Below are 26,595 nucleotides of genomic sequence, written 5' to 3' on the forward strand. Positions count from 1 at the left end.
ACTCACCTCGTTTAGATGTATTTTTCTACTGGTTTGTTTATGACGCGGCTCGCTGACTCCGTTAGGCTGACAGCTGACCAAGTGTTTGTCGTTGTAAAGACGCGCTTTTTGGTGTCTACTTTCATGGAAGATACTTTTCTGTGAGCCAGACATCTTTAAAAGAGCGCAGAAAGCTAGTTAGCAGCAGTGAGTGTTGGCCAGTCATACGACCAGATAACGTTTGTTAGCCTAGCAGTAGGTTTAGCTTACTGTAACGTTATGGCGTGACAGGAAAAATGGTTGTTTGACGACGCCTGGGCCAAGCCTTTTTTGATTATAACACTAATATCGAAAAGGCAGGAAATAGAGAGACGGACGCATGTGTCTAACACCTAACTCATTCGCGGGTTAGGCTTTTAGACAGCTGCCTGGCGTCTAACTTAGACTAGCTAGCGAGCTAAATTAACATTAGCATGGCGTCAGATACAAGTGACACCGAGGAATTCTATGATGCTTCCGAGGACGTTAATTTTTCTCCATCTCCAAAAGTGTAAGGAAACACATGTTTATAATATTACGTTAGATATTAGAGACTAATGCAACACGCTTTTCTGCTCCTCAGCCATAAGTTTTAAGTATCTAGCCAACTTAGAAAAAGCTAAATGTGCAGAGTGCTCATTCTTACAGACAGCGAGCTGCTTCAAAGACAAGTCTAGAATCAGCTGCTAATTACTGTCCAATCAATTTAGTATATTTTAACATTTTAAAGTTGTTGTATAGTGTCATACTTTGATTCTCTAGCTGTTTAATGTTAGTACAGGGAGGGTCTAGCCTACCACACAAGTCACATGATGTTATTCCTGAGATCAGTAGGATAAGGTTTGTTTGCAGGAACAGGTTTCCTTTTGAAAGCTGCAACAAATATGCAAATCAGCAGTTTCCATTCTATAATATTGTTTGTTGTAACACCAAAATGATCTTAATGACTGTCATTATGGGAGCTTGGAGTTTTGGATTGTGGGTACAATGACTAACTGGAACAAACATCGCCATGTTTTGAAAATAATGTTAGGAAATACTACTATCATAGATTGATTAAAGACAATTTCACCAATAACTGTTACTGCCTAGTGGATTTGTTATTTTCCCTCATTCACTATGGCAAGTGGCGACTAGAGAGTATATATATATATATATATAATGTGGAGGCTACTCTGCAAATATCCATTTAGTACACTCACTCTATTTAACATGCATGGTATAAATCATATTAGTAAATGGACGACATTCGTGGACATTTTGGCAGGATTTAATTGCATTTCTTTATTATTGATTGAAGTTATATGAAACAACATTAAGCACACAGAATCAAAGACCATTGTTGACTGTATCTTGCGTTCAGACTTCATTTGGTAGCAACCACAATCTGAAAGTTTTGTGTAATTACATAACGTCTGAAAATCAGTATTTCACATTTGGATTAAAAAAAACATTTTAAACACTCACTGAACAACTGCCCAAGAGGACAGTTAAAATAATTGTACATTTGATTTAAAATTAAATTTGTTCTAGGGTGTTATATTTTAGACATTGACTTTCATTACATTTTTGAGTTGTGTCCTTTTGTGTTTTTTTAGGTCACCCTCAAAGTCTCTCATTCCTTCGCCTCAGGTATGTTTATCTAAAGTCAGGCACTGTTGAAACAAAGCAGTATCTGCTGACTTGCTTGTAGAATGATTATTCCTACTTGAGTTTGAATGTTACCAGGGCTTGAAAATTAAGTAGAGGTACTTAATACATCGCTTGGGATTTAAATTAAATTGTATTATGTTTAAATCCTTTGGATTTTTTTATTGAATCTAATGAGGTAGTTTGTTACTTGTTTGTTTGGCAGATAGATTACATCATTTGTTAGTATTTGTTATTTAGTTTTGGTACTTTGCTCTTTACTAGTTAAAAAAAGGCTTGGACCATAATGAATCTGGGTATTTCACCAAATTCAGATAACAATGGCCCTTTGAACTCACCTCTTCTAATACAGTATGCAGTTCTTTAATCTGTAATCTCACATTAAGTGTTATTGACCATCCAGAGGTGACTTCAGTGTTTATAGTAGTTCTCCTTAAAGTTTGTGAAAACATTGAAATAGCCTGTTAATTGATAAGTCACTGACTGCAGATATTCAACCCTTTACTATGATGACAAGATTCCAACAGTGGTTAGCCTGTGCTTCCTTCCTGACAGCTAGGAATATGGAAATGACATGGAAATTAATCGTCTGTCATTGTTGCTCAGCCTTTGCTTCCCACACAGACGTCTACAACTGAAATTTAAATAACATTTTCTCATGAGAGAGATAAATTGCAAATATGAACTGCTCTTTAACATTAACACAATACTGGAACTGACATTTAAATGGACCCAGCAGTGAAACCTTGCTTGCTGACAGACCAGCATTAGCCTCAAGCCCTTCAAAATTTGCTGAAAACATTGGTTTTGCTGCAAAAGGAAATTGCATCATGGAGCAGTGCTTCATGCATAGATAATTTCAGTGCTAAGACCCTGGAATTTACTTAAGAGTCAGTCACAGAGTTTACTCTCATGGCAAGCAGTGTGTCTCAAATGTGAAATGTCAATTTTAAAGAAGCGTACCGGTGCTCTATAAATAGGTTTCCCTCTGTCTGCATGTGTTTCAAGGGTTATTGCTTGCCTGCCTCGATATAAATTAAGTGTTATGTGCCTTTTGTAATTTCCTATGTGTATCTATTATAGGTAAACAGTATTTTTTATTGTTTTCGGTACAGCTTTCACAGAGATCAGTAAATGCTGCACAAGATGTGAGCTGTGGAGTGGCCACATCTGAGACTCAGCAAGATGATTCCCTACAGGTGTGGTTTTCTCTGTTATTGCTCAGTATCCCACACATGATGACTCTGATAAAATGGAAAGAGAAAAAGATTTTTTTTATCATATTCTCATATTTTTATGTTGTATAAGAAAAGCAAAAGCAAAAATGTAATGTGGGTCTTATAGATGTGAGGGGCCAAATCGAGCCAACAGCTATTTTAGTATGTTTTAGAAATTGCATAGAGTGCTTCCTTTGCTGCACCACTATGAGGTTAAATTTGTGTCATAATTGAATCATGTAACACCTGCCCACATGAGACCTTTGTGCCAGAACTGAAACTGAAAAATTCTGAACTGAAACTGTTCAGCAGCGAAACTGAAAAATCAAACACAGAAAAAGCAGTGGAAAAAAGTGACCACAAAAGTGAAATCCCGGTCAGTGACAGAAAAGTGAGAATATTGTAATCAAATATTTCATTCTTGTATATTGTCATCTTACGTTTTGCATTTGAGGTCATTTTTTTGCTACAAGTTTATTTTTCACTTTCAGCTTAATTTTTTTGGTTTGATTCTTGGGAGATTTTGTTCAGTTATTATGACACGTGGTATATGGGATTACAAGTGTAATTACAAGTGTAATCCCATATACCACCCAGCTTTTTACATAGGTATCATTCTAACTGTGAGCTTTTGTTCTGTGTTAACTGCTGTAAAAACAAAGGAAGACAAGGTACATCTGGAGACAATAACATGTTTATGTTGTAGTTAAGCTGGACATGGGATTTGCATTGTAGTCACTCCATTGTAAATGACCTTACTGATCTTTTCTCTTCCTCATAGATCATTGATAGCATCATTGAGGAGAGTCAAAAGGGAAATGTTGGTGAGGTGGCTCAGCTGTTAGATCAGCTTCATGTTGATGTAAGAGCGGAGCCGGAGCCAAAGGAAGAGAATAATGCTCAGGAAGTTCCCGTGGAGCTAGCAGCGCCAGCTGTTGAACCTCAGCTTGTTGAGAGGCCAGAGGAACAACCGGAAAGTGCAGCAGCAAACGGAGCATGCTCTATACCTGCCCCTGAACCCACCGATGTCCCAGGGCCATCAGTTGGAACACAAGAACGTGTTCAGCCCCCGGATATCACCAGCACCATAAGACAGGGTCAGCCTGATGGTGCACTTGTGGGTACAGAAGGGGAGCAGGAGCAGAGACCTGCAGACATCTTAGACCAGGTCCCTTTTACAGAAAGGCCAACTGACTCAGACTCATCTGGGCCTACCAAACCCCCACGGCAATTCACAGTGGAACCAGACATTGTAGCCAGCACCAAGAAGCCTCCTCCCTCACGACCGCCCCCTCCCAGCGGAGGTCCTCCACCAAGACCACCTCCACCGTCCTGGCAGAGTCTACCTTCCAAGAAGTCTCAGGAGTGTCTGAGGCCAAGTGGACTTGAAGGTAGGAAAAACAGTACACAGTTTGCACTAAAGTTGATAAACGTTCAATTGATCTGAAGAGTGTTTTGAAATGTTGAGCTTGACCTTGAAGACATCACTGCATTAGTAACTGTTTTAAAGGATCTGACAGTGCTGTAAAGTACAGTCTTTAGAGAAATATCCTTTTCCAAGTCCTTGTTTTGTGAGCATAATTCACCAAGTTTTGCTTGGCAAGAACGACAGTGAGTGACACTAAGTTTGAATAGTGTTTCAGGTAATGATGCATGATTTGAACCACAAAAATAGTTTATGGACAGAAAGAACCCAGGCTAAGACTTCTTCTCAGCTAAGAGTAAATATCTGCCACACATCGACCCCAACACTCACTGCTCAGATGTAAGGGGAGATGAACGATCCTGATCACTACTAGAAAAGTATTTGCAAATTATGCTGTCATTTCACTTCCCTTATATTAAACAACTTTTAATTAAATAGACGGATTTAATAACCCTAAAACAAGGGAAAATGGTTAAAGTGCTCAATGCCACCAGTAAACTGTAGGAATTTCCACAAATGTGTGTTTGAAAGAAACAACGTCAAACCACTGCACACAAACAAAGCAGAGAGATTTTTTTTCAGATGAAGTGTTGTGTTTGTCCAGTGTCTGCAGTCAGTGGTGATGCTCTAGAGCCCTCAGGCCTCGTGTCTCCTAGCAGCACAGTGAGGAGTCTAACCAAAGAGCTGCAGCATTCCTTGGATCTGGCCAGTGCCACCAGTGGGGACAAGGTGGTGACAGCACAGGTCAGTGAGGCTGCAGACCTTTTTGGTGCTCATGCAAAGCTGTTTAAAAATTAAACTTCATATGGTTTAGAAGTGTTCTTAAATGTGCTATTCATTTTTATTTTGCATCATTGCTTGTTTTTTTTTTTTTTTTTTTTTTTTTTTTTTAGGAGAATGAGGACGAACAGGCCTCATCTCAGAGTGGAGGACAAACTCCAGGCCCTCAGCGTCCACGCTCCAACTCTGGTAGAGAACTGACAGATGACGTAAGAGTCCCTATTTTTTGACTCCAACGATAACCTAATCTCTTGCACATTCCTTACACCCTCTATACACCAAATGCACACTTGTCTGTTATCATAAAACAGGAAATCCTGGCCAGTGTAATGATTAAGAATCTGGACACTGGGGAAGAGATCCCTCTAATCCAGGCAGAAGAGAAACTTCCTGCCGGGATTAACCCCCTCACTCTGCACATCATGAGGAGGACCAAGGAGTACATCACGTAAGCACAAAATGTGTTTTTCTGTATTAACAATATTGTTAAATGTGATTGGCGATATATCTTCTCACTGTTCTATACATTTGCCATTTTTTGAGAAACCTGTTAATTGCAATACCGAATATGACTCACACAGTGAAAATTAGATGAAAATGAAAGTAATCTACACAAGTCAGCTCCAAGTCAGAGTAATTGAATTTCACATCCACTGACCATGTTCTCAGATCAGCAGGAACAAAAAGAGAGAAGAGCAGCTGTTAGTCATTTCAGTCAGTGAGACTATTAGCATTTTGGAGAAATGGCCTGTTTTGTGAGCACTGCTTACTCACATATTGTGGCAGCGTCATGTTTCATAAAAGATTATGGCTTCCGTGAGTTCTACAGGGCTCTCGCATGCTCATGCATCGGTCATGAGTATATTATTTGTTTTGATTAGTGAAATATCAAAATTAATGGGAGAAAAAAATATCTCATGTTGCAAATTGCAGCTTGTATGTTGCGAGTTTTGTGAAATGGGCCCTGGTTCACAGTAAAAATCCCAAAATAAGGGGATTACAACATACTGCACAAAACTGATAGTCAAAGGTAGAGAGAAACATACTCAATCAGACACTCGAGCTTCCACTCCATCTGGCAAGAAAAAGCTCTTTTCCTGGAAAGGGAGGAGGCTTGTTGCTGTGGGCTGCAAGAACACTGTTGGCAGTGTTCCTCTCTTTGGAGAGTTTGCACACTATAAAACATTTTGCCACTGTGAAGTGCTTATTTAAGGCTAATCATGTAAAAACAAATGGTACATTTTCTAGGGGAAGTTGATCTGTTAATTTTTTTCCTCTCAGGAATGATGCTGCACAGTCAGATGATGATGACAAGTCTCAGACTCCGCTTGCAGACACAGATGGAGGAAAACTGAAACAGAAAACGTAAGGATTCCTGACTTCTTGTAAACTGTCGCTGGAACTGCGTGTCTTCCCCCTCACACCACATGATCTTATAAAGAATCTAATAATTAATCGTTCCTAATTACTCACCAGAACGCAGTTTAAAAAATTCCTGGGCAAGTCTGTGAAGAAGGCCAAACATCTCGCTGAAGAATATGGAGAGAAGGCAGTCAACAAAGTGAAAAGTGTACGTGATGAAGGTAAAAGAACACAGTAATTTTAAGTTTTTAAACTACTTAAAATATATTAGAAGGTGAAATTCCTGATAGCATAGTTAATAAGATTTATTATAGACATCCAACTTGCGTAAGATGTTTCATCCTTCCAAGTGAAAGCTAATGTTTATGAAATTTTCAGTTTTTTGTAATCTCAGTTGTGCTTTTTTTTGTGTGGGGCCCAGTTTTCCATACAGATCAGGATGATCCATCATCAAGTGATGATGAGGGGATGCCTTACACCAGGCCTGCCAAGTTCAAGGCAGCACACAGCTTCAAGGGTCCCTTTGACTTTGATCAGATTAAGGTTGTGCAGGACCTGAGTGGAGAGCACATGGTAAGAGAATCTGTTTTTTTTTGTTTTGTTTTGTTTTATTTCCTTTTGGTTAATGTTTAAAAGAAGACGTACCAACGAATGCTGTTGAGAGTGTGCGTGTCTTGTCCTCAGGGGGCCGTTTGGACGATGAAGTTCTCTCACTGTGGGAGGCTGCTGGCAACCGCGGGTCAGGATAATGTGGTTCGCATCTGGGTCTTGAAGACTGCCTTTGACTACTTCAATAACATGAGATTAAAGTACAACACTGAAGGTAACCTCATCAGCGTGTCAGATCTTTTGTTGTGTGACGATTGATTATTTTAATTAAGTCATTTTGCTCTGGCTTCTCCAGGTCGAGTTTCGCCTTCTCCGTCTCAAGAAAGTTTATGCTCCTCTAAATCTGACACTGACGCTGCGGTGAGTGAAATTAAGAATGCTCTGATTGGTGGGTCGTCTGCTTTCACAGTTGCTTTTAATAGTGTTAGTAGTGCAAGTATTGGAATGCTGTATATTTTATAGACTTGATACTAAGTGTTTTCCCTAACAGACTGTATGTACTCTTATTGTAGGCAAGTTGTGCTCCAGAGGACCCAGATACAGAGGACAGGAATGCCCCTTTCCGTCAAGTCCCCTTCTGCAAGTACAAAGGTCATACAGCTGATCTGTTGGACTTGTCCTGGTCAAAGGTGATGTCTCACTGCCCTCTCTTTATCCTTTTATCCTTCCTCTGCACACATTTTAAATGCTCTCAGCACTGTTTTTATCTGTTGTCTCACTTAATCAATTTTTGTGTCAATCTAGAACTTTTTCCTGCTCTCCTCTTCCATGGATAAAACAGTCAGATTATGGCACATATCCAGGAGAGAGTGTCTCTGCTGCTTTCAGCACATTGATTTTGTCACGGCCATCGCTTTCCATCCCAGAGTAAGTTGAGTCACCTTGCATTACTTCTCTTGGTGCAAATCATCCATCTACTTATTTTGGCTCCCAGACTGTATTGATAGTAACATTTCTTGTTTCTTGTCTTCCAGGATGACAGATACTTTCTAAGCGGCTCTCTGGATGGAAAGCTACGGCTCTGGAACATTCCGGACAAGAAGGTGGCACTTTGGAACGAGGTGGACGGCCAAACACGCCTCATCACTGCTGCCAACTTCTGCCAAAATGGGAAATATGCAGTAATTGGCACCTATGATGGCCGATGCATCTTCTATGACACAGAGGTAATACTCAAATGAAGGACTAGAGAACATAATAGACTTAAACGCATTCTGTTTTATCAGGTTGCTGTAAAAGTTTTGTAGACGTCATTTCAATGATGGTGTTTTTCTGTTTCTTACATTTTACAGCGTCTGAAATACCACACCCAAATACACGTGAGGTCCACCAGAGGCAGGAACAAAGTTGGACGAAAAATCACTGGTATTGAACCTTTACCTGGAGAGAATAAGGTAACATCTGATCTACACTATAAATACAACTAGGCATGTCAGTCAGACAGACAGCGACTAAATTCTCTCTTTTTTCCCTTCCATAGATTTTGGTGACCTCAAATGATTCCCGTATCCGCCTTTACGACCTGAGGGACTTGTCTCTATCCATGAAATACAAGGGTTACGTCAACAGCAGCAGCCAGATCAAGGCGAGCTTCAGGTGAGGATGGTTGCCTTTCATGAGGTTTTGGCTTAAGCATTTTTTAGAAGCATTTGTAACCACTGAGTAATAAACCTGTCTCCATGAACCGCACTTAGAAGTTAGTGTTATTGCCTTTTTGCTGCCTCTAGACTGCCTCTCATAAACTGCCCAGCCCCCATTAAGCACTTAGTCTACACCTTTCACTCATAAAGACAGATTAATCATGCAACTATCTTCTTACAGCCATGACTACTCCTTCATAGTCAGTGGCTCGGAGGATAAGTACGTGTACATCTGGAGCACTTACCACGACTTGAGTAAATTCACATCTGTACGACGGGACCGCAATGACTTCTGGGAAGGGATTAAAGGTAACTGTGCTGTGTGTTGAATGACAAACAGCATTTTAGCTTGACTACCTGTCTAATTAATTTGTTTCCCTTGATTTAACTGTCACTAAAGCACTCCTTATCTTTCAGCACACAATGCAGTGGTCACCTCAGCCATTTTTGCGCCCCACCCAGGCCTCATTGTTCCACAAGAGACAGGGGTAGAGAAACCAGAAGCAGAGTGCAAGAGCCTGGACTCCACAGACTCTGAAACAATACCCTCAGGTACATTTGTTTGAATTCATTCATGGATAAATATGGAAACATCAAGTAACTGTCATTTCAATGCTAAACAATTGAATTGTCCATTGCAGGTGCCCTAAAGACAGATCACACAGAGGTTCTACTCTCTGCTGACTTCACTGGAGCCATCAAGGTTTTCATCAACGTAAAAAAGTACTGAGCACCTCAGAGGTTGTCATCTCATCTCATTCAGGCCTGTCTGTCGGACATCAGTCCTAAAGATGAAGGACATTCAGTCAGGGGCCATCTAATCTCACCTGACTACCTAATGGTTATTGCTTTGAGACAAAGAGCTGTTTGCAGCTTTTTCGGGAGAACAGGGACCCTAAAATGGAAGATGAGGGAATAGATGGAAGACATGGACTGTACAAAGCAGACAGGGTGTGATTCCCTGTCATATTTCTATTTTTTATCTTTAATACCAAGCGACTGTGAATGGCTTGGCATTCATAGGAACCGGAAATGCCGAGTGTATGCGGACACTAAAACTGTTCGGATTTGTGTAAATTTACAGCTGTATGGTCAAGACTCATATAGTTAGAAAGCTACTTGTAATAGTATGAGCACCTTACTAGTTTCTTTTGCTCCCACATATCAGAAGTTAAGTCCTCAAAAGTGCAAGACACTGTCCTAACTGTAAGTCACAAATTTTATTGTGTCTTGTGTGTTAAGAGATGTAACCATTTGTCTGGAAAACAAGGTGATTTGAAATGTCATTTACCAATTATTTGTGCCTATAAAATCTAGATTCATTTTCTAAATTCTTCAACTTCTCAAGATTTCCTCTAAAATATGAAACATTTCAGCTGATGACAGCAAACTGACGGTACAGGAAATCTGTATACGGTTACTAATGATTAGGGCTGGGTATCTTAACTTTTCTTTCAGAAACAATACTGACTCTTCAGTACTTTTGATACATTTCTCTGATCAATGAAAGCACATTTCATTCTATAAAAGGACTGTAAATTTACTGTGTAACATTGCATACTTACTGCTTTTGTAAACAGAACCAAATGATGCTATATTAATTTCCTCAATAAAAATGAATGCTTGTTTATAACCTTCTTTAACCTTGAAAAAAAATCTGACAACAACTTAGTAGAGTAGCAGTTAAAGTATGTTGATACCTAGCCCTACCGATCATGTCCTCCACCTCTTGGAGAGAAACAAACTCATTTATCACCAACAGTGATTTATTTAGTGTCTGAGCTTTGCAGCAACATTTCTGTTATCATTTTAAAAACAAACATTAAAACAAAAATATATATAATTAGTTACAGTGTTCAAACTTTATCATACAAAAGAGTGCTGAATCCTGCCTGGATACTTAAAGTTGGGACCAAGAAAACAAAGCACTGTAGGACAGAGAGGTGCATTGTGTAACCCATGGACAGCTGCAGGCTAATGCAGCACAGTAATGGATGACAAGATCCAGGGTTGAGAGTCAGTGTTTACTCTTCTTTGTCTTCTTGTGAGAGCGATGCGGTGACCGTGACCTGGACTTCCGTGCCTTCCGGTCTGGAGATGGTGATCGGGACCGTTTGGACCATTTGGGAGACTTTGTCCTGTTGAATGGGTAGAACATACGACAACAGATTGACTTTGAGAATAACAATCAGGATCAATACACTTGCAGACTACAAAAACATCTCATGGCACTTGCTTTAAAGGAGAGATGCTCCTCGACTGTCGCGTCTGCTCATCAGAATCTCTACTCTGTCCTCGTCTTCGTTCCCCGTCCTCACTTCTTTTGCTCCTCTCTTTGTCCTTTCTGTCATCCTTTGACCTGTCTTTAGATTTCGATGTTGATCTCTCTTTCTTTTCTTCATCTTTTTCAAACTCCTGTGGTAGACAATAAAACATTCCAATGGACTGAGATGCAATACGCCGCTCGTTCATGCTTATTAGCCTGCAGGTTCTCCACAAGAGGGAGCTATTTGTTCATCGTCAGACCAGCTCTACACAACCTGTTCCACCTACAGTAATAGTAAAATAACAACAACAGGACTTCAGAGCTGCATGTGTAGACATATCAATGTTAGGACCTACAGGCAAAGAACGTAGGTGTTGTTACTGAGTGTTTGGGCTGAAGTTTTTTTTTATTTTTGATAGATGCTGTTTTCACTGTGTGGCCAAAAATATTACTGTCAAAAATGCAGCATCCTACGATAATTAATTTTAGTGAAACCACTATTTTAGCACCATGCAGGTGTCCCCTCTAACCTACAAACACCTCTGGGTTTTTTTTTTTTTTTTTGGACCAAATTCTCCAAACTAACAATGAGGAAAGAACACACTGATACCTGGAGCAGTGTCACCTGTGTCCTCTGTGCTTCGGTTAACAAAACGTCAATTTTGCATATTCAAAATGTAAAATACAAACACACACACAGCTGCTGTAGGTGCCGCAGATTGGATGGAGTCTGCCAGTCTGAAACTGCTACCCCTGTGACTCTGTAGCTGCATATCAGCTGGGTCTGGTTCAGGGTGCTTTGCATCAGTTTCGCTTTTTTACTGTGCCAAATGACTACTGTCATAGACTAATTTTGATGTACTAATGAGAAGCACTTTTGTAAATGTTGCTCCCATACAGTTTGTGATTAAAGAAATATTTCTCCTACAGATCAGTGGTGGCTGCATTCTTGCTTTAGAGACTCCTCACTGCAGAATACATAGTGGGAAAACTGTGAATAACAACTGCTGTAATAACTCAGGGTAAAAGAAAACATGCAGAACCCACCTTCTGTAACAGTTTGTTCCTGTAGTGTGCCACCTGTTGTTGTATACTCATCCCAGACTTCCTCTGCCTCTTTCCAGATTCCAGCTCATCTTGCAGCTTCATAACCTTCACCTGTGTCAGAGACATCTGATAAGTTTTGCATATTTGTTTTCAAATGGTTGAAGCTACCATAGGAATTTACATTTGACGCCATAGTTGGCGTCAAATCTAAATTGGTGTATGGTGATTGGGATATGCAAATACACTTGTGGCTCTAACTGTTCTATTTAAGACCTGGCGATAACATGATTTAAAATAATTAAAAATCACAAAATTACATTTCAAAAATGGATGGGTTAACCAGTTAACCATAGTTTTTGTAAAAGCAAACACTTTTCAGAAAATCTACCGCACATAAAGATGTTTTTAAAAAAATGTGCACGTACCTCCAGCTCTCTTAACCTTTTCCTTTTGCTCTCTGACATTTGAAAACTTCTGAGGGAGCTCTGGAAATCTGCGCTGTCGTATTTGGACGAACTGCAGGAGTCATCACTGCTGTCACTCTCTGAGTCCTCGTCTCCATCCTGTGAGTTGACACTGTCGCCAGGAGGGAGAAGAGAACTATGAATTCTATGACTTTTCATACAATTTGACAGTTAATGTCTACTGGGTATGCTTTTCACATTCCTTACCTTACATTCACTTCATCTTCACTGTCTGGCTCCACCACAGTGTCCCACTTAGACTCAGTTTTGGCTGAGAGAGAAAGGAGAAAGATGAGCAAGATTAGAGGTGGCAGAGTGTTATGAGGAAGGCATTGTAAACTGTGTAGTGCTGCAACAATTTTTTATTTTCAATTAATCACTTGGTCTATAAAATGCCTGAAAACAGTGAAAAATGTCTGGCTGTTTCCCAAAAACCCAAGGTGACGTCCTCAACCTTAAGTCCATAACCCAAAGTTATTTAGTTTACTGTCATAGATGTCTACATAAACCCTAAAATATTCACATTTGAGAAGCTGGAATCAGAATTTGGGCATTTATTCTTAAAAAAATTACTCAAAATGATTAATCGATTATCAAAATAGTTAACTGAATGTCTAATATTTGGAGCTCTAAAGCTGTGTCACCTTGAGGAAATGTCGCAGTATCACCCGTCTTCTCCCACTTAGACAAAGGCACTCTGGAGAGAGGAACGTTGCTGTCATCCACTGAAGGGGGAAAAAAAAGACAGCTGGGTCAGGGCATCAATTAAATGCTGAGTCACACCACTTGTATCTTACTGACTTTTCAAATTATGGTTTAAGTTTGCTATTTAACGATGTTGATAACTTCTATCAATTCTTTATCTGGATGTTCTATCCTCATGGAGATCAGAGTATTGATCTGAGACACTGCTAACGGGGACAGGAAACTGCAGACTTCTGGTTGAAAGATGTCCCTTTGACTCACAGGGCATTCCGTCAATGTCGTCAATGGCGGCTCCTAAAGGAACACCGTCTATGTCGTCAACAGGGACTCCATCCAGAGGGTCCCAACCCAGGGGGCAGCCATCGAGATCCTCCGCAGAAGCTCTGTCCAAAGGTAACCCATCTATAAGTGAGCTGTCCATTGGCGCACCATCGATATCAGAGGACACTTCCTACAAGAAGACAGGCAAGTGCAGATATGTTAGTGTCGTAGCATGCCTGAACGTCAACTTCTTCATGTTCAAATGATTTTTAACACAAACAGGTGTCCAATTCGTTAAAATGCCACTGGAAAAAAGGGAATTATGTCTGTAATAAGATGACATATATTCAGCTCGCCTCTGCTGCCTCTATTGACTCCTCCCCTGCTTTGGCAAAACCCAGGAAGATGTTTTGAAGGTGGATTAGATAAGGCTCCGGGTATATGGCCCAGTCCTCCCATGCTCTAAAACAACTCATGACCTTTTGCTGAGGAGATAAGACATGAAAATGTAAACATTTTTTTGTTGCTCTATTTTTTGGATGGGAAATATCCTTGAGTGAGGAGGTGATGAAAGACGTGTTTACCTTAAACTGCTCGGCCTGCAGCCTGGCTTGTATGTTTTTATGCGCTGCATTAAGATCTCCAAATATCTGTGTTAGCTTTGTTTCAAAACTGAGGAGAAAGACAAACAGACACTCAAATGGAGAAAAAATAAAACATGGTAAAAGTGTTCAAGCTGAATTGAGGGATGGTGTCTTACTATTTACGATAATACGATGCACCGGCTACTTTGGCACACGAGTTGTGTAGGATGTCTGACACGAGGTACAATCTGGCAATCTACAGGAAGTGAATTATGAAGTGAGTGAATCACTCAATGCTTTACATAGACATAGTGTGAAACTTTATTAATATAAAGACTTACCTTCTTCTGCAGGGGCGTCTGTAGCAAGGAAAAAGACTCAGTGATGTGTGCCACTACTTCCTCTGCTGCATCTGCTCGCTCAAGACAGAACAGCATGGCGTTGGCAATATCTTCTCTGCTTGGAGTGAGCTCTTTAAGCAGTGTTTCCAGTCTCTGTCTGTGCCTGAATGGTGTTTACAGAAGAATAACAGGGGTCCTCGTTTAATTCATATAAAGTTACAAACATATATGTCACTATGTTAGACAAACTTACTCGGCTCTGAGCTGCCCTTTCTTCACCTCCTCCTCAGGGGAAGCATCCTCCTCCACTTCTGCCCTCTCTTCGCCTCTCTGTGAGTAGTTGTTTAGGACAGGGGGTCTCCATATGGAGCCTCCCCGGAACATGCGAAAGTCGGTGGTCCTCCACTCCGTCAAGGACTCTCCCTGTGGTGGGGGTGAAGGCCAAGTGCATGGAAAATCACATAAGGTACACTACTGTTTCATTTTCATCTCTCGTGAAAGAGTTAAATCAGTGTGACCTCAACAGTGCTTCCCCATTTAGTAAAGACATACCTGGAGGATAGAAAATAGTTTCCAGCGATAGTACACGTGATCTTGACTTTTGTTGTCAAAAAGGAACCTGAGACAGTAAAGAATGAGCAAATGAATACAGTATGTACCCTTCAAGGTCACTTGCGAGACCAACACACAACCGGGTACAACAATACAGTACGTACCTGTAATCGGGGTTGTTTTTTTCCTTGTTCATTATTATGGCTTCAAACACTGGCCCTTCACGCACCACAAACTCTATCATTCTGTGAATGAGGAATAATAAATTCCTGCAGGGAAAGAGAGTATATCAGACCAGCGTTCGTGTCAAAACCCCTAAATGCACTCTTCTCTCTGTCTGTCAGTTACAGTGTGAGATCTCTTAATACCTCTTTGCACTGAACTAGTGGCCCGTACAAACTGCAGACTCACTGTTAGACTGAATGCAGCTGACTGTGTTAGGTTGGCCCTGGTCCAGATGAAGGCTGAGACTTGGCCTGTTTACTGTAACAGTGTCACTCCATGTCTGAGCGTTCACTGTTGAACATAATAAGGTGACAGGCTATAGCGGACAACACCTTATTCATGGGACAGACACTGTGACAGCATACTTAAATATTCCTGGTTCACTGTGCATGTGAAAGGGGTAAAAGGAGTCACACTGCAACAAGAGGCAAAATCCATTCATGAGCACTCAACAGTTGCAAAGCCCCAATCCAAAGTGTAAGTTTGGCTATTTTACCTTGTTTGATTGTTGAGAAGATTGAAACTACAGAACTCACAGATTTGACCAAATTTAAAGGCCAGTTTTTATTTAGGCTTTTAAAGACTTTTGTGATAACAGCCACCAATTGTAACACATTTTCTTCAGATGTGTTCAAATTCATTCAATAATTGGAACAATATATAATCCATGTATACTAAATCAGAATTTATAGTTGCAGTGAATTGGGGCTTCATGCCTGAAACCTCTCTCAACTACATTTCCATGCAGTGTTACTGATTAAGAGTCAGATCTGCCACTGCTGTTACATTTCTATATTCCTCACTACTCTAGCCCCAGGAACTACTTCTGACATCATCTGGCTTGGGTTAACATTACATCTATCTGCCTTCTAGCTGTATCGGTCTGCAGTGTCTCAGCCAACCCACGGGAAACCCTGGGTTCAAAGATGTTGGTATAAATCAATGGCTCTAACAGTAATATACAAAGTATTGCTATTCACTTTTCACAATCACACTGCCTTAATATTATGACGGAAACAGCATTAATATTCTGTATGTAAGCAAACAGGAGGGAGAAAATACATGTATCTACAATAGTAATAGTAACTGCATTCACTGTATGTAAATTAGAGACCATTTACATTCATTACATTGGCTTTTATGTTTGGTTATCATATTTCTTTAATGCAGTTACAGTTCTTAGGACTGGGACTTCCTGCCTGAATATCTTATCTGCATGGACACAAGAACAGTGCACCACAGCCTCCGTCCTATAACACTTGTGTTATAACAGCTGGTCAGTTGTAGTAAGAAGAGTGTGTGTACCTTTCGGTTGGGATAACCACTTTGACTACGGCTTCGGACAGAGTCTGTTTGTGAAGTCAAATCAAATAGTGAAAATATTAAAAAAGTGAGTATTTGTACAGATGAAACACTGCAGGATACATACAGCATAGAAAACGACGATAGCATTCATAGTCAGTGAAATGGGGGGAGGGAGGGGTGACACAGCTTACTCCAGCAAATGATCTTAAAATGCTAAACCATCTAAACTACTGAAGCTAATTCATCTAAAAGATTGAAGAGATTAAAATGTGCATTATCATTTTAAATACAAACTGTTCTGTTACTTTAATTTGTGCTTTGCCATACTCCTTCATTCTGTAATATGGCACTACACAGACAACGTGATGAATCAAGTGAATGAACAAACATGCAACATAATCAGTGATTCTCAGTTTTTTTTTTTACAATGACAGATGAAAAAATGACAGTTTTGCTTGTAGAACATGGATTAAAGCTGCCATGTGGAGTTTTCTGTCAACAAACAAAAGTTATGTGTATTTATTTACTCACCAAAACGCATTGTGTGTCGTTGAGGTCTGACAAATGTGTCAAATGCATTTCCTTCCTCATAAAACATTTGCACAGTTTTATTTGATTTAATTCAGAATTTTAAACCCTGCATTGTTTACATCTGTGTTTACTAGCTTGCTATCCTCTTCTTCACTGCCTTTGCTGGCACACTGCTGCATTTCTTAGCACATTACAGCCACCTGTAGATCAGTGGAATAGTGTGAAATCATAGATACACAGTAACAGTCAAAAGTTTGGACACACTTTCTCATTCAAGGGAATGGGAAGGTGTGTCCAAACTTGTGATTGGTACTGTATATACTTAGATATCACATCTGGGCTGTGGTAGCCTTATTATAAGAAGACAGGAAATACTTCTAAAATAATTACAAAACATAGGCTCAATTTTAATTCATTGCAGTAATATTAGCCTACTTTTACTTTGCATTATTTTATTTTATTAAGTATTTTAGTATGAAAACCATCATTTTTTTCAACAAATTATTCTATACTACACATAAATGTCTATTATTAGTATTTCGTCACAACGCAACCTCCTGGAAAACAGATTGATTGACAAATCAGTGAGTTATGATAACTGTAAGAATGGATAGACCTCTTCCCACAATATACTTGTATATACAGTATATCTATGTGTGGCAGGACTGTTTCATGTCCTCCACGTACACGTGTATGAACCCATTCAAAACTTCATCAGGACTACTAGAGGTCAGAAACTCCACAAGGTACCTTTAATTCTTGATTACAATTCCTGAATCAGTCTCAACCCTGCTGCAGTTTGAAATGATTGAACAAAAAGGCCAAATTCCACTGTGCACTTTTCTAAAAATATGAGTATATGGAAAACTTTCTCTAAAGGTTCTTTTACTGACTGTAATTCTTGCTCTTGTACACCAACTTCACCAGCCCAGAACACTCAACACCCATTACTTGTCACTAAAATATACAGGCATACAAAAAAATGGTCATGCAGACACTCCAGAGAACAGAGGCAATGTTACCTTGTCAAGCTCCCCCTTTGACATGCCCAGCGGCTTGGTGAAGTCATTGCGGAAGCGATCCCTTGGCTGAGCATTGAAAGGCAGACCAGATGGGGGTGGCGGTGTGGCCCTCACCCCCACCGGTGTGTAGAGAGGCTGAGGTGGAATGCGAGCTGGTTTACCCCATCCCAGCTTCATTTCAAACCCCATAATCACTTTACCTATGATACAAAACACAATCCCACAATCACAGTCAGTATGGAAGCATATAATAAGAGCAATTTATTAGATAAACCTGCTACTGCAGCATGTAAATGGAGCCTGTAGAGTCAACTGTACCATCAAGTGCTGCCAAGGCTCTCTCTGCGTCTTTCCGTGTCATGAAAGCCACAAAGGCTCTGTTGGAAGTCCGGCAGCGCTCCTCGTCTGTTCGGGGCCACATTATCTTCACACTGGCCAGAGGACCATACTTACCAAACTCTTTGCAAAGCAACTCCTCGTTCATCTGAAAAATAATTAAAAAATGAACAGTGACTAAATGTACATCTATGCAGTGCTGAGCCAATCAAAGTCAATGTGCGACATTACCTTTGGGCTAATGCAGCTAATGTAGAGGTTAGTGGTGGTTGGCACTGTTAAGTCATCATATAATGCTGTAGGAAGAAACAGGATTGAGGTCAGCATGACTCAGAGTAGCCGTTTAGCAAAATTTTCAAGCCTTGAGGAGCAAGGCTGGGCAGTGATTGTCTTTTAAACTCTTCATCACCATTAAATTATCCAAAGGTATCTATAAACACTGAAACATTCATTTAAATGTGTTAAATTATGGCTTCTCCATACAAGGAAAATGTAAATACTAGGCCTAATGAGGGATTAGGATGTAGTCCAGCTGATGATTCAAATATTTTACTGTATTCAAACCTTCAGTAAAAAAACAGATGATGTTGAACAAGGACTCTTACTTGATCGTCCTGATAATGGTATGTCCACATCTCCATATCCTCCTCCTCCAACAGGGTCATTTTTCTTCCTTTTGTGTCTTTCCTCTCGCTCTTCTTGTATTCTGCATTTTTTTTTTCACACATTAAAAAAAAAAAAAAAAGTTATCAAGAGCTTGAATTTAAACATGATATCAGGCACTTTTGCAAAAAATACTTACAGCTTAAGTTCCTCTTTGAAGAGTTCGAGGTTACTCTTCTTCTTTTCTTCTGTCTTTCTTTTAAAACTCTGTTAATCAAACAGGCTTCCATTGTAGTTATTCTTACAACTGACTGACTGTACATGTAATTCATAGAGTTTGCACATTTAAAGATGGTACTTTATAGTAAGTGTAAAAGGTAAGTTTGCATTTTTACTCAATTCAGTAATTTTGCCATCACACAAACATTATAGTACAAACTTACAGACTTTTTGCTTTCAGCAGACGATGCTGGTGAGACATGCTGGGACACGGGGACAAACTTTGACGCGGGTCGATACAGCTTATTTTTCTTGACCTCTGCTGCTTCCTCCTCTGCAAAAAGTATAGCAAACCCTTAACACTGACAATCCAACAACTGATGAGGAATGCTAACTATAATTCATGTGATAGTAATTTTAGACAGACTGGCCTCAGGTCAAGGAGCAACTGATATGAATTAGTTGAGTCTCAGTTCTATTGCTGTGTTTGCAGTTAAGACTTAAAGGGCAGGGATGTCTTTCTGTGTAACACTAATTTTAAGATCTATTCAGTATTGGAAGAGATATTAAAGAGATAATAAAGGACTGCTGAGTACGGATCCCCTGAGTGGACGTACTTTATTAAACCATTCAAACAATATGGCCGCTGAAAAATTAAGATGGTGAACTATTTCACTGCTGAGCCAGCCTGATGTTCCCTAATACTTATTTTTAGATCTCCAAACACGTCCAGGTCACTCAGCTTAACATTATTGGAACTGACAACTCATAATTAATTTTTTGTCCAGACATTCCATGCCAAAAACGGGAGTGCAAAAGATGAAGTCTCAGCTGCTGACCTTTAGTTGCATTCACGATACCCCCACGGACAAAAGTTTTCACTCCGCTTTTCTCACTCGTCTCGAATGATGCCAAGAATTCTTCAAAAACTTCTGCTGCTTTTTCTTCCTCCTGGAAAGTCATGAAGAAACACATACACATGTTCAGTATATATTTTATCCCTTTGCTTTGTTCACTGTTGATCAAATTAAAAATTTTGAGATTGGTGAATACTATTATGCATTTATTTCAAACATATACTTTATTTGGAAAATGATGTATCCTCATTCTACAAAGTGCAGTTTTATAGTCCATCTTAGACTGCTAGATTCTTTAACTACAATGTAATTATTAAACAAATCCAAAAATAGCTAAAATCATATCCAAAAGTAGAACATCCAAAACCTTCTTACCTTCTTCTTAAGCTCTTCTTGTTCTTTTTTTGTTAGTGTTTTGATTGGAGTGACAGGTTTTCCCTTTCTGTCTGCCATGCTCAAACTGCAAAAAAAAAAAAAAAAGAGAAGGAAAGTTAAATGTCAAAATTTTAATTAGAATATAATTTACAATTAAATAATATCTTTTAAATTAATGACAGTGACATCACTGTTCAATCTATGACATTATCCCCCCCTTTTCATTATTTTACCTCAAACAGCCTTATTATTATTCCATCAACACAATATGATCTAATCCTACAATGGCTGCCCTCATACCTTTAAACTGAACCTTTTTGCCAATTTGATGTTCAAATTACTGTAATCCTGTTACTCATATTCTACATCTTTGTCTAAAAAAAAGTCATCCTTTATGTAGGGTGCACAAACTGTACATCACTTTCAGGGTTGAGGGAGAACAATAAAGAATAGGGCACCTCCCTCCTCTTCTGAGGCACAGGGCAGGGCCCATACATAGGCAATACAGCACACATCTGTCACAGGGGTTTTCTACAAAGCAATCTTTACTTATTTGTAGAGCTGCAACAATTAGTCGATTACTCGATCAACAGAAAATTAATTGTTTTGAGTCATTTTTTCAAGAAAAAAAAAGCCCAAATTCTGTGGATCCAGCTTCTTAAATATGAATATTTTCTGGTTTCTTTAGTCTTCTTTGACAGTAAATTGATTATCTTTGGGTTGTGGACTGGTGGTCAGGACAAAACAAGACATTTTAGGTTGCACCTTGGGCTTTGGGAAACAATGATCGACATTTTCGCCATTGACTGGCATTTAATAGAACAAATAACTAATTAATCGACAGATTAATCGATGAAGAAAATAATCGTTAGTTGCAGCCCTACTTATTTCCATCACTTTATGGCATCCCATTTTCATCCAGATGATACAGTATATCCAGGCAATGTGTGAAAGAATCAAACTGACAGTGTGAAACACAAAAGATCAGCTCACAAGCTCAGTTTGGGTAGATAACTGGATGATCCAAAACACCAGCATATGTTATGAAATACTGTCACAAAAGTTCCCTTGTTGTTTGTCGAGATGTGGATGAATGAAAGCATCTGGTCTGAAAATGTGAAAACATTAGGGACTAACCAAACTCACACTTGAACACCACAAAGCAAAATCTAGTACTATTCATAGCTGGCATACACTGCAAACTGTTGAAACAGATGGAGCTGAACTGGTGATGGTAATAACTTCAAGTTAGCTAACTAACAGCCAAACAGATGAGCTCCAACACATAATGCAGCGCTTTTACCTTGATAATATCACTTGGAGAGTATCCTGAATTCCCTGCACTGCAAAGGTAACAAACAAACAGTTTTAGTCCCTGTCCAGCACAGATAGTGTTTAAAGGGCCTGCTGTTAACCTCAACTATCACCTCACTTTGCTAACATTAGCTAACATTAATGTTTAGCTTAGCTGACGGTCTATTGGTAAACTAACCCAGCATTAACCTTTAGCTGTTGAATACACATTTCTCCATCAAATATAATCCTGATAATCTCCCATAAAGATGCAAAAGGCTAACTAACATAGCTAACTATGGTTGTCATACAGTGAATTCAAGTCTCAGCTAGCTAACGTTTTCTTTTGCAACGCCACAAACAAAGCACCGACTGGCCGCACAGGAGAGCATTAAACCACACTGCATGCACACAGCTTCGTACCTTAGCCAAAGCTGTAACTTACAATGTGTGTAAGTGCTATTGCTTCAGCATTTTGGTTGCGACGACAACTGATTTCTATCACAACATCAGAAGCGATATATGCGACTGGAGCTCAGTGGGCAGCTTCTTCTTCTTCGTCTTCTTCGACGTTGGATTCGGCAGACTAGACGCTACAATAGCGAATTGCTGCCCTCTACAGTTTGTTATTGATGCTCCTTTTGCCAGTTATTTATATTTGTTATATAGTCCAATACTGTACAGAGTCTGTCTCTCTATGGGCTCATACATATTCATGAAGGAGACATCCGCTTTCATGGAAATTTTGACTTTTTCTCTCGTAAAGTCTTCATACTGTCATAGCTGAATTAGTGCTCCCTTATATTCACATGTGTGTTGTGGTCACTTGGCTATGGTTTTCTTAAACGCAGCTATTATTACAGTTGACCTTTGAGGTTTAAATAGGTCTCGTGGTGGACAGAAAAACATGTGTGTAGGCTGCTTGACTCTTATATACAGAAGCTTCTTTCAGGTCCTTACACCCTTAGAAATGTTCATATTTTAAGTGCAGAGTGGACTGAAGTGACTTTCAGGGAAAAAGCAGCTGGAATTCCAAAAAAACAAACCAAAGACGAGCCCTAAATGTTGCTTTTGTTCCTCAAATTGCCCTCATCATCAATCATTTGACTGGTGATAGAAACAATCTAGTGGAAAATACCTCCTTATAATTCTTTTTTTAAACTATGCCACAAAATTATGGACTTTTCTACCAAGACATATCACAGAGGCCAACTTGGTAGCTATTTAAAAAAACAAACAAACAAACAAACAAACAAAAAACAGGTACAAACATATTTGTACAACTTGGCACCCTGGCAGCTCCCTCCCTTACTGTAACCCATCCTCTGTTCTTAATTACCTTTTATTGTTTTACCCACATCTTATTCTTATTCTTATTAGCAGTATATTAATATTATTAATGTGATACAATAACAATTAATGTGACAAATGACAATATTAAAACTATCGACAGAAAATTTGTCACCAACTCTTTTTTTTAAAGAAAAAATTCCCAAATTCTTTTGTTCCAGCTTCACGAATGTGAATATTTTCTGGCGTCTTTTGTTCTCTGTGATAGTAAACTGAATATATTTAGGGTGTGGACTGTTGCATCTTGGGCTTTGGGAAACGGCAATCAACATATTAACAATTTTCTGACATTTTATAGACCAAACAACTAATTGATTTGAGAAAATATTCAACAGAAAAATCAATAATGAAAATAATCATCAGTTGCAGCCCTAAAAACTATGATGCAGGAAATATTTTCAACATAAGCTTTGTAGTGATGAAATAAACTCATACAGAGAATTTTGAAAAATTTGGAAATAAAAATGCAGAATGAAGGTTATGTTCATCCCCATCATATCCAACCATGACTATATTAAAACATGAACAAAAATGAGCACACAGAGCACCATCTTAGAGAGCGTTTTGGCCGCAGAGAAAACTGTTTCAACCAATCAAATGTAAGTTAACGGAAGCAGCAGTGTTTTACTGTGGAGGTGTTCAGTGCTTGAGTTAAGGAACTGCCAGAGGTGTCTTTTAATTATCATAGGGATGAATGACCTGAGGGGCAGTTAACTGTGTCTACCAGAGATGCATATAATTTTGGAAACATGGGCTGGCTAGAGGAGCACAGGATGACTTGGTGCATTTGGACCAACCAAAGAACCATTTTGGCAGATGAAGGGTGTTTGGGCTGACCAGAGGGGCATTTAAGCTACTTTAGTGCTCCTCAGCTGTTGCTTAAGTGGAATAAATTAAATGTTCCTTTGTGACAAAGACATATCCTGCCCAAATGAAGTTGCTGTGGAAGTAACAGTGAAGATCTGTATAATCATGTTTGTTTCATATAGCTTCCACTCTTCAGTAGCTTATCTCTCATCAGCAGTAGCAGTAAGCACAAGATGATAAATCATAATTGATACCCAGTGAAAAAAGGTCAGAATGACCCTAAGGGTGCTGCACATTTTTTAAATATCATATTTTATCTAATGCATTATGTTTGGTTGTATTATATAGGCATAGCACCACGTGGCACTTATTTTAATATCCGACAGTGTCTCTGGATTTGATATTTATCATAGTGATTAATCATAGCTGGTTAAATTGCTCAATAACCATCCGCTGCCCTGCAGGCAAGGAAATCTGAATATAGGATTGCATGAAGGGCCCCTGCTCCCTGTGTGCTGCACTGGGGCCCCTGCTGGGATTTGGTATATTAGCAGGTGGAGGAAGAGTAAAAGCCTAAAATGGCCACCATACCCTCCTCACCATCACCATCATCACCACCACCACCACCAGCAGCAGCAGAAGCAGCAGCAGCAGCACTACCTCGGAAGCCCATCCCCTAGCGTCCGTCCGGGGAAAGTACCCTGCATGCGCATGGGCGGAGAGTCTGCCGCTGTGCGCTGTTATTATTGTAAGAGTAATTTCTTTTTCTTTTTCTTTTTTTTTTTTGTACGAAAATGGCGTCTAGTCAGGGAGGTGTGGGAGCTGTCACTGCTCTACAAAGCCATCACTACTCTAGCGGACCTCACTGGAGCCCGGGCATCAGCCAGTACCAGCACCAGCAGCAGCACCACACGGCCCGCAGCCTGGATCGGGCTCTGGAGGATGCCGTGTGCTCGGGGATACTGAACCTGAGCGGGAGGAAGCTGAGGGAGTACCCGGGGATGAGCTACGATCTGACCGATACAACACAAGCAGGTGGGTTTTTGCTGTGCATGCTCCGAGTATAAGAAACCACGAGTCAGTCTCAGTGTGCTTCAAATAAAAATCAACTCTCAGAATAATGTGAATGTTATTCCCGCATTGGATTTTTGCTTGGTTTATTATAGCGGCGAATGAACGTGTAGGTGACAATAATTTAAAGGGCTATACCGTCCACTGAGCCGGCTGCTGTAAATGGGCAAAAAAAAAACCCTGATTGTAATCACCGTCTACTCGGGTTCATTTATGACACCAGTTTATTGCACAAGGGTCTCTGCTGCTGTTGTTTAGTTGTTTTGGTCGACGCCAGTAGCTTTTACTGCTTCCCCCAAAACCCCCCCCCCCCCCTGAGACACATGAATGAGACGGCAGGCGCACCCATGAAGGAAGGAAGGCAGGCAGGCAGGCAGGCAGGCGCTGTGCAGCGGTTCGCACACCGAGCTGCAGTCTGCTGGAACAGAATATGAATGAACCGAGAGGCCAGTAGTAAAGTCTTGCTCGCTCAGTATCATTTGTGCTGAACATGTGATACACCTACATACAATTTTTTTTCTCATTTTCCTCACATCCAGACAAAAGATGCAGGGTACTTGCAGCCCCCCCCCCCCTCCTCCTCCTCCTCCTCCTCCTCCTCCTTCCCTGCCTGCATGGGTGCATATGCCCATACAGCTCCCATAATCTGTCAGAGAGGAGGAAGATATTGGTGTGCTTTTGGTTTCATATGTAGGCTAGATGTGTATCTTGTATTTCAATGGGTTTCTTCAAGGGGTATCCTTATTCTGTATTGTTTCATATACTCATGTCAGTCAGTAGGTCAGTATTAGGCTCACGTTTTCTGTATTCTGTTATCAGGTTCATGTCTTACATACTAATTTGTATCTCGGTTAAGAAAAGGGCTTGTCTACCTTTTCACACCTGAAGCTCTATTGTGAAACTGATTCATTTTCATTCCAAGGAATTGAGTGTTGTGGTTGTTAGTATGAAATACAGGTTTTTATCCAAACAGTTCATTCATCATTCTAGGGAGCTTCTGAGTCATTTTCACGGGTAGTTACTGTAGGAGATGCTCGATCTCAGCTTAATAGTCGTCTCCTCTGAGATGTCCATATACCATATGGTGCTTCTCTTTGTCATGTCAAGCTCATGGCAGGGGCACCGATTTGTTGGAGAGTCTTTACCCCGAGGGATTTATGTTTTCTGCTTAAAGATTTTGCTACCTCTCCATATTCAAGACAGTTTTTCCAACCATGTGGCATATTAAGAGAAAATCTTTACCTAATTATGACATTTGTTATTCCAATACTAACCTATAGACCAACTCATGAGTTTTAATAGGTGTTATTATTAATCATTTACTTAGTAGCATCACGCCCTGTGTTGATTGTCATGGACCAGTGTTCTAGACACTAGACATATTTTCTTTTTAAATTGCGTATATGTGAACAATGTGAAAACTAGCCTTGATGAGCTGAGTCTGTAAATATTTTGCATGAGTTGCTTTTCAGGGGTGAGACAGACACACCAGGAAGCTATTGTGCACTATTTATGGACTACCAGGCTGAGTGTGCACACTTGTTACAATGTACTGTCAAGATTATCAGCTTGTCTCTATCAGAAGCGAAACTGTCCAGATATTTCTTGATTGCTGCATATAGGTTTTTGAAATAACTGCTGTTCATGAGTGCATGTTATATACAACACTGGTAGTAATC

The 26,595-nt window shown here is 39.8% G+C and overlaps 3 protein-coding genes across 7 annotated transcripts in view; 2 read left to right on the plus strand and 1 right to left on the minus strand.

The window, feature by feature from the left end:
- Window positions 1-10,335, plus strand: wdr44 (WD repeat domain 44). Its single transcript, XM_044370585.1, has 20 exons — window positions 1-529; window positions 1,617-1,650; window positions 2,784-2,867; window positions 3,667-4,276; window positions 4,916-5,055; window positions 5,205-5,300; window positions 5,403-5,539; window positions 6,373-6,456; window positions 6,568-6,674; window positions 6,875-7,026; window positions 7,138-7,276; window positions 7,358-7,422; window positions 7,575-7,691; window positions 7,807-7,929; window positions 8,037-8,228; window positions 8,355-8,456; window positions 8,543-8,658; window positions 8,884-9,011; window positions 9,120-9,254; window positions 9,344-10,335. The coding sequence occupies exons 1-20, from the start codon at window positions 453-455 to the stop codon at window positions 9,430-9,432; spliced, it is 2,727 nt and encodes a 908-aa protein (XP_044226520.1). The 5' UTR covers window positions 1-452; the 3' UTR covers window positions 9,433-10,335.
- On the minus strand, window positions 9,904-22,267 carry zgc:163098 (uncharacterized protein LOC100037380 homolog). Of its 4 annotated transcripts, none has more exons than XM_044370588.1 (25): window positions 22,134-22,267; window positions 21,699-21,738; window positions 20,396-20,480; window positions 20,003-20,114; window positions 19,388-19,497; window positions 19,144-19,211; window positions 18,947-19,047; window positions 18,573-18,637; window positions 18,324-18,489; window positions 18,006-18,205; window positions 16,453-16,496; window positions 15,087-15,191; window positions 14,923-14,989; window positions 14,624-14,793; window positions 14,371-14,533; window positions 14,206-14,285; window positions 14,030-14,117; window positions 13,802-13,930; window positions 13,446-13,635; window positions 13,124-13,204; window positions 12,687-12,750; window positions 12,441-12,591; window positions 12,016-12,126; window positions 10,939-11,117; window positions 9,904-10,840 (listed from the first exon to the last, which is right to left on the minus strand). In XM_044370588.1, exons 3-25 carry the CDS (start codon window positions 20,471-20,473, stop codon window positions 10,720-10,722), a joined length of 2,643 nt encoding a protein of 880 aa, XP_044226523.1. In that variant the 5' UTR covers window positions 20,474-20,480; window positions 21,699-21,738; window positions 22,134-22,267; the 3' UTR covers window positions 9,904-10,719. The 4 variants fall into 4 exon arrangements, with proteins under 4 accessions (XP_044226523.1, XP_044226521.1, XP_044226524.1 ...); XM_044370586.1 differs by having other exon boundaries at window positions 22,112-22,267; XM_044370589.1 differs by lacking the exon at window positions 21,699-21,738.
- Window positions 22,268-24,328: 2,061 nt separating this feature from the next.
- The window catches only part of lrch2 (leucine-rich repeats and calponin homology (CH) domain containing 2), a 34,289-nt gene continuing 32,022 nt past the window's right edge, over window positions 24,329-26,595 (plus strand). Inside the window, exon 1 of one of the 2 annotated variants that reach the window (XR_006406805.1) lies at window positions 24,329-24,880. Coding sequence is in view for 1 of the 2 variants with exons in the window: in XM_044370813.1 (XP_044226748.1) it covers window positions 24,640-24,880 (241 nt within the window). In the remaining variant the exon portion in view is untranslated. The remainder of the gene's footprint in view (window positions 24,881-26,595) is intronic. The other variant, XM_044370813.1, reaches the window with a different exon arrangement.

This window comes from Thunnus albacares, chromosome 13 (genome assembly GCF_914725855.1).
Source record: "Thunnus albacares chromosome 13, fThuAlb1.1, whole genome shotgun sequence".
NCBI lineage: Eukaryota > Metazoa > Chordata > Actinopteri > Scombriformes > Scombridae > Thunnus > Thunnus albacares.